The sequence below is a fragment of the Amaranthus tricolor genome, chromosome 14, assembly GCF_026212465.1.
Source record: "Amaranthus tricolor cultivar Red isolate AtriRed21 chromosome 14, ASM2621246v1, whole genome shotgun sequence".
In the NCBI taxonomy this organism is placed as follows: domain Eukaryota; kingdom Viridiplantae; phylum Streptophyta; class Magnoliopsida; order Caryophyllales; family Amaranthaceae; genus Amaranthus; species Amaranthus tricolor.
This window is the reverse complement of record NC_080060.1, coordinates 15263146-15277614: the sequence shown is the minus strand read 5'-3', so window position 1 is coordinate 15277614 and position 14469 is coordinate 15263146. Positions and strand designations below refer to the sequence as shown.

The 14469-nt window shown below is 37.3% G+C and overlaps 2 protein-coding genes across 2 annotated transcripts; both read right to left on the bottom strand.

The window, feature by feature from the left end:
- Nucleotides 1–4042: 4042 nt before the first annotated feature.
- Nucleotides 4043–5884, bottom strand: LOC130799339 (uncharacterized). Its single transcript, XM_057662441.1, has 2 exons — nucleotides 5175–5884; nucleotides 4043–5048 (listed from the first exon to the last, which is right to left on the bottom strand). The coding sequence occupies exons 1-2, from the start codon at nucleotides 5882–5884 to the stop codon at nucleotides 4043–4045; spliced, it is 1716 nt and encodes a 571-aa protein (XP_057518424.1).
- A 2521-nt stretch (nucleotides 5885–8405) lies between these two features.
- Nucleotides 8406–13148, bottom strand: LOC130799796 (rab GTPase-activating protein 22-like). The gene is made up of 5 exons (XM_057663034.1): nucleotides 12624–13148; nucleotides 11353–11488; nucleotides 11191–11240; nucleotides 10170–10223; nucleotides 8406–10085 (listed from the first exon to the last, which is right to left on the bottom strand). Exons 1-5 carry the CDS (start codon nucleotides 12800–12802, stop codon nucleotides 8849–8851), a joined length of 1656 nt encoding a protein of 551 aa, XP_057519017.1. The 5' UTR covers nucleotides 12803–13148; the 3' UTR covers nucleotides 8406–8848.
- Between the last annotated feature and the right edge of the window lie 1321 nt (nucleotides 13149–14469).

Genomic DNA, 14469 nt, shown 5'->3' with positions numbered 1-14469 from the left:
CAAGAACAAGGTAAAATAATGCGTAATGTGCATATTATCAATTTAAATTGCAAGACTTGGTACTACAACAAGGTCGTAAACGTGCTCAAAAACGAGCACATCAACTACCCAACAACCAATCTTCCAAGCATAGAACGACGGAACTTCAGCGTATAACACTCCTTGCTTAATAGCCCATGTTCGATTTTCTTTTAATCCATGTTACAAAAGCATGACTATAACAGATAACTTCGCATTCGTCTCCTCTTGAGAAAAATCACCTTTTGTTGAGAATCCACTATCATCATATTTTTTCTTTCCCATTTGAAATTATAGCTACATCAAAATTAGATCAACATTCTCAATGTTTATTATGATTAAGAGTTTTATTCAAATTCAGTATTATATCATCTACCATCTGCCACATCCTAAACTATTAATGTAAAAATCATTAAATCATCGTAATGAATGTTGGTGGTTATTACTAGAGGCATTTAATGTATCGGGTCGGATTGGGTCATATTATTTTATTACTAATTATGAAATTAATTTTATAAATATTAATTGTGTTACCTAATATATCATATTCTAAAATTTTAATTATATAAATATTAATTGGGTTACCTAATATAGCGTAAAATTTAGATTTATCACCAAATCAAATGTCAAAATATATTATGTATTTTTATTTTTTATTTTTATTTTGTAATATATTATTATTCTTGCTAATGAACATTAGCAATAACAAAATTAATATTTCCTCCTCGTTTTTTACTTGCACCATTTTCCATTTTTTAGCAATGCTCTTTTACTTGCACTCTTACTATATTTGGTAAAAGAAGTACCTTTATTAACTTTATAACTACCCACTAGCCCACTTCTAATCACTCTCTTCCATTTATTACCTCAGTGAACCCTTACTCATCCCCACCCAATTTTTTTAGCTTGTTGAAGATTTATCATAAATGATGAACAATTCCCTCCATATATAATCTTCTTAACCCTAACTTTAGAATACTTGCCTTTTTTCTGTTTTCTCACTACCTCCACTCTCTCTCTCTCTCCAAATTTCAAGTCTATGGGTTATCTTCTACCAAAACTCGCCTCTCATGCTCTTTTCTAAAGTAACTTTTGGTTTGATTTTTAAGGTTTTTAGTCGAATATGAGTTTTTCCCTTGCTTTCCTCTGAAGTAATTTTCAGTTATATGGATTGCAAGAATTCTTGTTCATGATATGAGTATGCTCTAAATTTTTTCTATGATTTGTTTATAAGTTGATTCATTGATTTTCACTTTATAATCTGATTCATTTTTTTTGTGTTCAACACATCATTGTTGATTCTGATATTGAGCATTTATCTTTGTTTCCGATTTGGGTTTGATCTATTTCATCCTTCAAATTTATTTTATCTATTTTCTTTTACTGATGTCAATAAGAAGATGGGTTCCAGAATTTAAAGCTTACCTGATTGCTGATTGAAAAAAAATTGATTTTTGTCTTAATGGTTGCATGATATATTGGTGTGCGGAGCGAAGGTGACTAATTGTGAGATTTGTGGACTTTCTAGGTGGATAATAGACAACAATTATGAGAAAACTCTTAGAAAACAGTTTCAGTTCTTTCCTTTTTGCTCCAAGTTACCATGATAATGTGCTTCTAAGAATACTGCTAGTCACATGAGGTGGCACGTTGAGCACCATTTGGAAGATGAAGAGATGTCTCACCAATTAAACACCGAAGCATGGTCAATATTCAACCTAATACATCCAGACTTTGTGAGGGAGATAAGAAATGTGATAATGGGTTTGTGTACATGTGGTTTCAACCCATTTGGTAGTTCGGGTCAATAATATTCATCTTCACTCGTCATCATAACTCCATACAAACTTCCTCCATGGATATGCATGAAGAAGAAATATATGTTCAAATTGGTGATCATGCTTGGTCCTAGCAATACTAAACAAAAGATTAACTTGTGCCCACAACCGTTGATACATGAGTTGAAGTTGTTATGGGAACCCTTTTTTTGTTATTATGGGGTAGGCTGGGAAAGAGGACTGCTAGTTGTGAATCGATCTCAAGACCTTGCTAGAGGAAGACGGTACTTTTTGTAACTGAGACAAGACCCAATTCTTCCAAAACTTTTTTGATTGTAAGTGAAAGAGCCCAAAATACTTAGCTCGACTAAGCAGAAGTCACTAATTAGACTATAGTCAAAATTAATATTTATTTGAATCATCACAATCCATATATTCATGTTTTTATAATTTTTAAAAAGTTAAAATAATGCATTATATTGATAAAAACAAAGTGTATCAACTAGTTAATGATAAGAATGACTAAATATTACCAACAAACAGATTTACTTAACAAATTTATCTCATAAATTTTGGGGCCCTGTGAAGATTCTATCTTATAGACCCTTAAAAATGTGATCCAATCATGTGTGGTGAATGAAGGATTCAACGCATGAAATCAGATTTGATTCAAAATACGAGGGATATTCCAAGAACTGGCGCAGAGAATGTCTCGACTGAACTGGACTGCCAGGCTTCAATTCAACACGATTCTAGGCTTCCTCCGTTGATCTCCAATGGAGTTATCAGTGTCTTTGGATAGGGTGGAGTGGTGTCTTGATGAACACACAAGAACACGCACAACCTTGAAGGGTAGACTGACCCTTGGTAACCCAATTGCACAGCAATTGAAAGAAAAATCACTTAATGAAATTTCTGAAATTAAGATTCATAAAACTTGGTTTTTACAATGATTAAGCCATCTATATATAGGCCTAGGATACATGATCAAAGCAAGGAAAAAATACACGTCAAGCAACTACCTATAACGGTCATATTGTCCACGTGATGTGCATGTGCTTATTAAAATAAAACAGAACAAATAGAAACTAATATAACGCCTGTCAGGGTATCTGCTGACTACGTGACCTTTGGCCCTGTTTCTTGTGCCCTTCCCATGAATGTTAGGAGCACTCTTGGACCATGACAGCAAGGTCCGTGTATGGAGATTCCATTTCTGCCCTCCACGTCATCCCACGATCTTAGGTTTTGTCTGGACGGCTCTGTCAAGGTGGCCTGGTCAGCAAGGTTGATCAGACTCTGCTGCATGTCTGATTTCTCCTGTTCTATTGCTGCTGTTGGCTTCTCTTGTTTGTTCTTTTGTATTTGTCTTTCCATAATTAGTTCATCCTTTCTTTGGCTATCTTGGCTTGAATTAAAAACATCACGATTCAGTGTTGATGGACGTAATGCGGGACCAAATGTAGAGCCAAATGCAGAAACAGAATCACTAAGACTGTGATCATTCTCAATGCTGTTGTTGTTGTCCATTGGTTCCCTTGGATCTTTGTTGCTACCTTCATCTTAGCCTGGTTGATTTGGCTCAATCCCCCCTTCTTGAAAAGGAATTGCCTTCAATTGTAAGTCTGTGTAGTAAGGTGCTAGGTCCCCGATGTTGAATGTGGGAGATACACCATAGCTAGCAGGCAAGTCCACTGTAAAAGCATTGTCTCGTGCTTGAGCGATGATCTAAAAAGGTCCATCTGCCATGGACTTGAGCTTGTTGCTTCCATGCTTAGGAAATCTGTCTTTTCTTAAGTGCACCCATACATAGTCTTCCACCTTGAAGCTCCTTGCATCCTTGAATCCTCTGTCTGCTTTTTGCTTGTATTTGTCATTGGCTTGCATAATGTTGTTCTGAACTTGGGCATGTATTCTTTGTGCTTCAGCAACTTGCTTCTCTACACTCCATGTTCCTCGTTCCTGCAATGGCAAACACACTAAAGTAGTAGGAATCATAGGATTAAAGCCATATACACATTCAAATGGTGAGTACTTAGTAGTCAGGTTGGGGCATCTGTTATATGCAAATTCAGCATGGACTAATTTTTCATCCCAATCCTTGGTGTTTTTCTTAACTAATGTTCTTAATATATTTCCCAAGGTTCTATTTGTTACCTCTGTCTGTCCATCCGTTTGAGGATGATATCCAGTGCTAAACAACAACTTAGTACCCAACATAGTCCATAGGCTAGTCCAAAAGGTGCTCAAGAATTTGGAATGTAGGATAAAGTTGAGAATGTGAAGGACTGGAGGAATTCTACCCGCTTACCATGCCTAGAGTTCAACTTACTTTGGCCATTAATGTGCTTGAGTGATTCATGGTCTGAGTGTAGGATAAAGGGTTGGACTTTCAAGTAGTGTGACCATGTTTCTATTGCCCTAATTATAGCATAAAACTCTCTGTCATAGGTAGAATAATTAAGTCTACTACCATTTAGCTTCTCACTAAAGTAGGCAACAGGTCTTCCTTCTTGTATCAACATAACTCCAATCCCTTTTCCACTGGCATCACACTCAACCTTAAAGGGTTTAGTGAAGTCTGGTAGTCTTAGAATAGGTACCTTACACATCAATCCCTTAATCTGCTCAAAGGCTGCTTGAGCCTCAATAGTCCACTCAAAAACCCCTTTCTTTGTGCATTCTGCTAAGGGTGACATAATAGAACTAAAGTTCTTAATGAATCTTCTATAGAATGATGCTAACCCATGAAAGGACCTAACATGTGTGATGGTTGTAGGTGTAGGCCAGGTGGTAATTGCCCCTACTTTGACAGGATCTACCTTAATTCCTTCCTTCCCAATGATAAATCTTAGGAAATTCACCTCTGATAACATGAAAGCACACTTTTTTATTTTCCCATAAAGTTGTTGCTTCCTCAAGACTTCAAATAATTTCCTAAGGTGCTCAAGGTGTTCTCTCACTGTACCACTATAGATCAGTATGTCATCTAGCTTAGGCATAGGGAATTTGTACTTAACAGTAATGTTATTCACACTCCTGCTATCTACACACATTCTCCATAAACCATCTTTCTTAGGAACTAAAAGTGTAGGTACAACACATGGACTTAGACTCCCCCTAACATACCCTCTAGCTAACAACTCTTCTACTTGTTTCTGTAATTCCTTAGCCTCAATAGGGTTTGTCCTATATGCTGGTTTGTTAGGTATAGGAGCCCTTGGTATCAAATCAATTTGATGCTCAATTCCCCTTATGGGTGGTAAACCTTAGGATAGGTCATTAGGAAAAACATCTTGGAACTCCTCAATTAATTCCTGCACAGCTGGGTGAATAGGTGTGTGTGTGGAAGGTAGCTCTTTAGTGAACAAAACAAACACTGGGTTCCCTGATCTCAGCTCTCTGTCACACTCCTTTCTACCTATTAAGTGTGTGGGTTGTTTGGTCTTGACAAGAGGTGTGGCTTTGTGAGGGGGTAATGGCATCAACTCCTTGGTCTTACCCTCATGCCTCAGGGAATACACATTGGTATAACCATTGTGCATAGTCTTCCTATCATGTTGCCATGGTCTCCCAAGCAACACATGACAAGCATCCATGGTCAGAACATCACAAAGCACTTGGTCATGGTAGGTGCTTATGCTAAAGCTCACCAAGAATTGCTTACTAATTGCATTCCCTGTGCTATCATCCAACCATCTTAGTGTGTAAGGTCGAGGGTGAGGTTTAGTGGTTAATCCCAAGGTTTTGACTAGCTCTTTGCTCACACAATTGGACTCACTGCCTCCATCAATTATCAAATCACATAGCATGTTCCCGATCTTACATTTTGTTTGAAAAATGTTTTCTCTTTGGTCTGAATTCTTGACCTGTGGGACTGTGTGAAGGTTTCTCCTGATCAGCAGATTGTGAAGCTCCTTCTCAGGGTAAACATGTTCTATATCCTCTTCCTCCTCACTCTCCTCAGTAGTGCTTCCCTCCATTCTCTCCATTAAACCCAAGCTATTGACTCTAAAGGACCCCTCAAATTCATCCTCAGGTGTGGGTGGCAACTTAACCTCTTCTTTTCCCCCTATGTGCACTAACATAGCTTGTAGTCCAGTCCTACTATATATCTCAGCCCATTCCCTCTGTGTAAAGGCTCGTGCATTGGGACAATTCCTCTTGTAATGGCCATGCCCATGGCATTTAAAACACATAATGTCTCCCTAGCAGCAGGTTGCTTCTCTGTGTGGTTGCTAGCAGGTGTTCTGTGCTGCTGTGTCACCCTACTGATAGAAGGATTCTACACTGATGGTTTGTAGCTGGGCTCCCTACTTCTACTGGATGTGTATGCAGGCTGTGTAGTTCTTCTCCTTGCTGACTTCTCAAAGATCAAAGCACTGTTGCAAGCTCCCTCATAGATCAGGTTTTGGATGACCTTCACCTTATCCCTCAGGTCTTCCCTTAAACCCCCTAAGAACCTTCCTTTTTTTAGCTCCTCAGGCTCATCAATTTAGCACAGTACTGTCAGCCTCTTCCCTTCCTGTATATGATCTGCTACTGACTTGGTCCCTTGTCTTAGATTACACCAGTTAGAGTATAGTTGTTGTTTGTAATTGGATGGGACATACTTCCTCCTAAGGTGCTTCCTAAGCTTTTCCCATGAGTTAATATTAGGTCTATCTTCACGCACTCTCTGCCTCTGAACTCCTTCTAACCAGGTTGCTGCTAGCTTGGTCAATTTAACCTTTGCAATATTGTATTGTTGGTCAAGGTGGGTGTCTTTGTACTCAAAGTATCTTTCTACCCCCTTTTCCCACTCAATGTAGGTCTCTGGTTCATGTGAAGTGCCATCAAATTCACGCACATCAACCCTCATAGATTTATCCTCCCTCGCAATCTCAGGGTTAGGGTTGGGTTGTTGGTGTTGTGGTCTACCATTTTAAGTTCAGTGACAGTCAGATTCAATTGTTCAACCATGTTAACTAATGCATCAAAATTTTCTTCCATTTTCATGATGATTGATTGTTTAATCAGAAGAATTATGCACAGAAGCGAAGAAATTAATCACAGAGTCAGAAATTCCTTCAAGAGCTGGGTTCTTGAGGGTTTTAGATTATCCTCTGTGGATATCGAACAAATGCATGCATGTTTATTGATCAAATTCAACTGAAATATGTAGAAATATATTCAGAAACACTAAATCACGAAGAAATTTAATAAAAGAAAGAAAAACAACCGGATTTGTTCAGAAATTCGCCTCTGCAATTGCACACGCACAAAAATCGCCCTAATTCCTCTGAGTATTGATTCCTCTTGATCATTCAGGCATGATATTGAGAAATTCTCCTTCACAGATGAATAAGGATGATGTTCAAGCCCTACACGTACTTGCTCTGATACTAATTGATCCAATTATGCGTGGTGAATGAAGGATTCAACGCATGAAATCAGATTTGATTCAAAACACGAGGGATATTCCAAGAACTGGCGCAGAGAATGTCTCGACTGAACTGGACTGCCAGGCTTCAATTCAACACGATTCGAGGCTTCCTTCGTTGATCTCCAATGGAGTTATCAGTGTCTTTGGATAGAGTGGAGTGGTGTCTTGATCAACAAACAAGAACACGCACAACCTTGAAGGGTAGACTGACCCTTGGTAACCCAACAATTGAAAGAAAAATCACTTAATGAAATTTCTGAAATTAAGATTCATAAAACTTGGTTTTTACAATGATTGAGCCATCTATATATATATATGCCTAGGATACATGATCAAAGCAAGGAAAAAAATACACGTCAAGCAACTACCTATAACGGTCATATTGTCCACGTGATGTACATGTGCTTATTAAAACAAAGCAGAACAAACAGAAACTAATATAACGCCTGTCAGGGTATCTGCTGACTACGTGACCTTTGGCCCTGTTTCTTGTCCCCTTCCCATGACTGTTAGGAGCACTCTTGGACCATGACAGCAAAGTCTGTGTATGGAGATTTCATTTCTGCCCTCCACGTCATCCCACGATCTCAGGTTTTGTCTGGACGGCTCTGTCAAGGTGGCCTGGTCAGCAAGGTTGATCAGACTCTGCTGCATGTCTGATTTCTCCTGGTCTGTCGCTGCTGTTGGCTTCTCTTGTTTGTTCTTTTGTATCTGGCTTTCCATAATTAGTTCATCCTTTCTTTGGCTATCTTGGCTTGAATTAAAAACATCAATATTCAGTGCTAATGGACTTAATGCAGGACCAAATGTAGAGCCAAATGTAGAAACAGAATCACTAAGATTGTGATCATTCTCAATGCTGTTGCTGTTGTCCATTGGTTCCCTTGGATCTTTGTTGCTACCTTCATCTGAGCCTGGTTGATTTGGCTCAAAATTTAAGAAAAAAAATCAAAATAATAATATATGATAAAATCTCTATGAAGTAAACTTACTGTCCAACTAGCCAATATATAAGTTTTTAAAAGGAAGTGAAAAAGAGATTGCATATCAAGTCATTAACTTCTTTCCTAGTTCATATATATATATATATCTTTGTGGTAATTGAAACAATAAATAAAGTAAGTATAAAAACAAAATTTTAAGGCCCCCAAGAATGAAACCATGTCCTATAACCGCTTTGCACATGATAATCAAATAGAAAACTAAACTAAGCTGAGATTCAATGATTTTGAAACAAACAATGGGAATCGACAGACTACACAAGTTTACCGGTTGCACTAGTATTAGAATTCCGCCTCCATCACTCAAGTTAATCCTGAGAGCGGGCAATTAGTACATTGACAAATTTCATAATTAAGGATGATACATAAGTGTATCACAGTATCAGTAATGCTTTTCTTTCCAAGCAACGGATATATAGTTCCAGATTGGCTCAGGGGAGATCCTGAAACCATAATACAACAAATGAATACAAAAATAAGAAAGAAAAAAGGAACGAAACACAATGTCCCTTGATAGATTTGTCATTGGGCTTGTACACTACAAGACTTGTACAACGGGAGAGTTGATTGCACACAAGCCCGATGAAGTTCCATCCTAACATCCTTAACCTGAAATTTGGGTGTAGTTAAATTTTGTCATGCAAAGTCACCACCAAGTCATGAGCGTCATCCAAGAGTTTCCAGATATCCAAATTTCCGGACATGTTATTACAATCCCTTATTATTTCATCCATACTGTTGTATTTCTCTAGTATTAACTTCCTTCTCTGCAGCACGCATGCTGCTACAGCGTAGAGAAGTAGATCGTCAGTTGGGGGAGCTCTCAGCCGCATTTTCCCCCATGCCGACTTGCTGATTCCAGCCCTGATTGCAGCTTGGTCAGCCCACATGACCTCCCAGAGACAAAGTGTCTGCTCAAAAGTCAACTCTCTTCGGAAAAGTACGACCACCATTCTGTACAAAAAGAAACAGTCTTCTGCTTGAAGCTTCTCCAAATGACTATAAAGATGGGAGTCCTTGCATTTAATGATCTTGGATATAAGACCAAGCTGTCTTCTGATTCCCACCTCGTCAAGTCGGAAGTTGTGCCTCGCTTTTTTCATGAAACCAACAAAGCACCAGAATGCTTCGTGGTCCTCCTCTATGACCGATATAATGGGAGACAGAAGATCACTCATCCCCTGGCAGTAGCCAGTCTCGGGATCATAAAGGGCATAAGCTTCAAGGATAGAAACAAGTCGAGTAGCATGGTATATCATGCATGGTTCTAAGTGATCGTAATCTTTCAAGCCAACTTTCTCTGCGTGCTGTCTAGCCTTAGCTTCGGAGACTGCAGCCTGGGAAGGGCTGTATACAATCCATTCAGGATTTGCCCGAAGTGCATCAACACGGATAATTCTCTGCCATGTGGCAAAATCTTCAGAAGAGAAATTCAATCCACTCTCTTCTTTTGGAAGAGAAGAAACTGGATTCTCATCTAGATCATTTAGTTCGAATTCTTCAGCACTCAGAAAAGGTACATTGTCACCGTCTTCACCGTCTTCAGATGACTCAGACTCCAATGATACAGAACTAGCACCGGAACCATCTTCACCTGTCAATTCAATATTTTCTCCTCCAAATGAAGCAACAGAGGGTAAGATTTCAGGATCCCAAATAGGCCCATCGGAATCAGATGGATTATCTCCATCATTTGAAGTTCTTGCACTGCTTATGTCATATGACTCTATAGTGTTCAAATCTTGACTGAAAAAACCACCACTGCCACCATTGCTATCTTCTGCAGTCTCATTCACCTTGAAGTTTGCAACGCTGCGTCTTAAAATTCGGCAACATCGTCTTCGCAAGTTTTCATATTCTTTCCTGATTGTAGACAATGAACATCAAACAATGAATATAGTGAAAGGAGAAAAGACATAAACATTGACATAAGAATAGCAGAATTACCTTTTCTGGTTTCTAGTGGAGTCTCTTTCCTCCTTTGTGCTGTTCAAGTCATAACTGCTCAAACAAAACAAGTCAACGTTGTTAAAATTTTCCAACACCAAGAACTAAAAGCCTAGAGCACAAAAACACCATAAACTCTACAACTACTTCAAAGACAGAAAGATCATATTACTCAGCAAAGAAAATGGATGGCAAAGTGGAGCACATAAGGCAATAAGCGTGAATTCATACTAGTGACCAGTGAGAACAGCCTTTATGCAATTAAGCCTTTTTCGAATTGCAAAATATCACATTTAATCTAACCCCTCCACCCCGTCCATGAGAAGCTTCCTTAGCATCAGGGTAAGTGCATGATGTAGATGGATCATCTTCTTAATTAAAGGTACCTAATAGCCACTTCATAAATATGCCACAAACTAAAACTAGATTGTTTCCGTGAGCACAAAAGGCATTCAAAAACACTACTCTAGCAGATTCAGTTCCAGAGAGTTAAACAAAGCTACATAATAGTATATCACTTCCCTTTCTTTAAAAATGATAGGCCACATCAAAACTAGTCTACCTTAGATTATTACAGTATGTCACTATTTGATGATACTAAAACAAATAATCTCGGAGTAGAATTGCTATGCATTAACCAAGCTAATACATTTTGAAACCATTAGTTGTATTTCTAGACATATCTTGACAAACTAATGCTCAAAATTAGCGAGCTTGGCAACAAACTTCAATGTCAGAAACGGCATGTAGCATGAGGTAATCAAGACAGAATTTGTGAAGAATAGTGGATGATAGTTGCTAGGAAACACACTAGTAAAGTGATAAAGTGATTGCTGGTAGAGGCATCATTATTCATCAAACATGAACATTAACTTTTTGCCTTGTGGGGACGCAAGTCAGATTTGGTAATTACTTAATTATCCAATCAAACCAGAGAACAAGAAGCAGCCCTCAAATTAGTACAAAACGCCAAGACTTCAAACAAGATAAAATGACATCTATATAGCCTTTCTATACTTACACTCCAAGAAGAAATGGCCAAACCTCTGCTCTAATATTGGGATCAACACCCTGCAACAAAGAAATGAGGCATGAGATTTTCCATAGAACATTCAGAATGGATTTGGAATAGCTGACGTACATGACACCACATATGAAACAGAGGGCACAGGAACAAACTTACTCCGCTTCTAACTTTCTTCAAAAATTTAATCCCGCCATTGGACAGTCTACCATCGGGTTCAAACAAGTGTTTCCAATGCTTGGGTAGAAGGGCACGTTTTCTCCTCCGCCTTGACCACGGAGATTTAAGACTTGACCTGCCATAAAAAAATACACAAAAGGGAAACAACAATAAGTATCAAATTCAGCTACAAAACGCCCACTAATACAAGAAAAAACAATTACGAATCATTACATATTATCCTAAAGGGAATACCATTTGCACCTAAACGATCCCACATCAAATGAGGCATACAGGATTCAACTATACTTCTATGATTTAAACTGAGGGATAACCGTTTATGATTTCAATAAAGCTTACTGAAAACACTGCAGTAAATACAAAATGTCGATTCATACTTCATATACAAAAGGCTCTATCAAGTGACGCATCCGCAATGAGCAAAACAAATTTGGCGGTATCAATGGCTATAGCCTAATGCTTCGTGGGATAATGGTGTCTATAATGGAGTTGGCGAGACAATGCCTGAAGCAATCTGTGCTCCAACATATTTTGATATCACAACTCTTTAATCAAAGGTTTTGACAGAAAATTTTCAACTATACAGATTACGATTAGACAGTTTGTCAAAAAGATTAGACATTGCAAAGTGTGATGGATTAGTTCCTCAAGAAAATGATAGTAAAATACAAAAAAACAGTTCAACAATTCATCAATCTATAAGGAAAAAAAGACTCCAAGATCTTTGAACAAGTCAAGGGTAAATATTATTCTCATACAAATAACCCGTCAAATGCGCAAAATCCAATCTCTATAGGACCAAACTAAACCTAGGAAAATCACCTCATAGAAAAATTAATGTTATCAAATTAGCAACTCAAAAACAAACTGATGAGTAACCATGTCAAGGACCAAATCAACAAAAGGCTTAAAGCTAATGGTTGAGCTTCAAAAAATATGTTATATGCTCTATCACTAACACACAATATTTGCAATTCAAAGCCTTTATAGTCTGTTCATATAATCAGGAATAACCCAATTTCATAACAGACAGATATATCAGTGATGGAATTTTCGATTCACTATATACCTAGTTCTCAATTTGCAAATTAATGTTAGTTATCCACACAGATTTCAAACTCATTTGAAGAACACAATGTTCAAGAAGCAAAAAATTCATTAAACAATAACAGTGAGTAATTCAACACTAATAAAAGGTGAAAATACTTACAAAAAATAACAAATTTCAGATCTCAAGCTCTAAAACTTACCGATCACTAGAAAATGGGGATGAAGAAGAGGAATTAGTAACTACAAAAAAAACCGATCTTAAATGAATCCATGAAGAAGATGATTGCGACGGAGAAGATGAAGATGATGAAGATGATGAAGGTGTAGAAGTGTGACTTCTCCGAAGAGATCTTAACAAGTGTTTTTGTTCAGTAATCATTACTCAATTTATCCCTAGTTACCAAATTAAGCTCAAAAACTGATTGATTTAGCTATAGTGGTGAAGCCTTGGCGGCGTCAGCCATGGCTGTTAATGGAAGACGCTAAGCCGCCGCTCCGCCGTCGGAGGATGAGATATAGTGAAGGGTAGTGAAATTAAAGCTTGAAGAAAATTACCATGGCGGAAATTTGTGACTAGTTTCCGCCATGAAAATGGATGAATTGCTTTATTAATTCTTCTTTTGAAAGTACCCCAACTACCCTTTACTCGTTTTCTCTCTCTTTTCTTTGGTAGCTTTTTCTCTTTTATTCAATGGTTGGGTATTTTTTTTTTATCGGTTTTTGTGTCATTACCCACATTGTGTGTGTTCGGCGAAACCTTTCAAATAGTGTTTAGCGGTTATTTTGGTTAAATTAGTAAATTAGTTTAAATATTGTTCAATACTCCTTTTGTTGTTTAAAGAAGTTTTTATTTGCCTGAAAGTTGATAGAAGGTCGAATACTCTCTAAAAGGGATGGGGGAATAGAGAATATGCCCTTTTAAAATTTTTATCTGGAAGGTTAGCTCAAGAGAATGGGTAACCTTTTCAAAACTGTAATCTGAAACAGTTTTAGGTTAATCAATAAAACTATAACGTATGTGCGAAAATAAACTTAAACAATAACACACAATATATTAACGAGGTGCTGAAAATCTGTGTTCATATGGATATTCGTGTTCATGAAGTGAGAAAGGGAGAGTACTTTCCTACAGTGTTGAATTACTGCGTATGAGTCTAGAGTCCCTTAAATGTGAACTTGAATTGCAAAAAGAGCTTGAAGATGATGCAACATCAAAACTTAGAGTTCCTGAATCTCATGAAAAAGATAAAAATGATAATGATGAATCTCTTAAACTTATTGGCTCTTCATTTCTTGTTGGTTCTATTGAAAATGTTGAAATTCATAATTTAGAAGCTACAAATTGATCGAAGGAAGAACCCTAGGTTCTTAACTCTCCACAATGTGACACAAATGAAATGGTTTGCCCCGACACACCAGAATATAAATTGCAAAAGAATGCTAGAAAAAGAAAGGTGTTTTGATGAGGTATTTTCTTACTTATAACCAACAATTTGTGTGATGTAGACTTATTCGTAGTTAGGGAAGATGAAGTTTTGAGGATGTTGTTGCATGAACCCCCTTTCCTATTAAGAAGTTGATATTTTTAGGAATTGGCTTGGAAGCCCTTTTGGGAAATACTAATTTTTGCTTCTTATGCAAATGTGATCTTTTGTAGGTTATTCCTACTATGTAAAGTTGGTATGTTATGTGTATTATTATGATGAAAATTAAGTAATGTTTTATTAACGTAAATTTGAAATGTTGGCTTCATTTATTAATTGCATTGTGTATGCAATGTGTTCCTTTTGTTTTGATCCTCAATGATAAGATATTTTTTCCTTTGAAAGGTTTTTCAACTCATTTAGTTATAAAGTAGCATCATGTAGTCACCAATGTATACAACTAATCAGGGGGTTAAATATATAAAATATACATGCATCAGTGTTGCTCTTATGTTGTAGTGTATTGGTTGATTATGTGTTTGTTGCTTGAACACAATGAGTTGAAGGAACTTAATGATGAATGAAAATATAGACTGAGAGGCTTCAATCAAAAAGAACATTC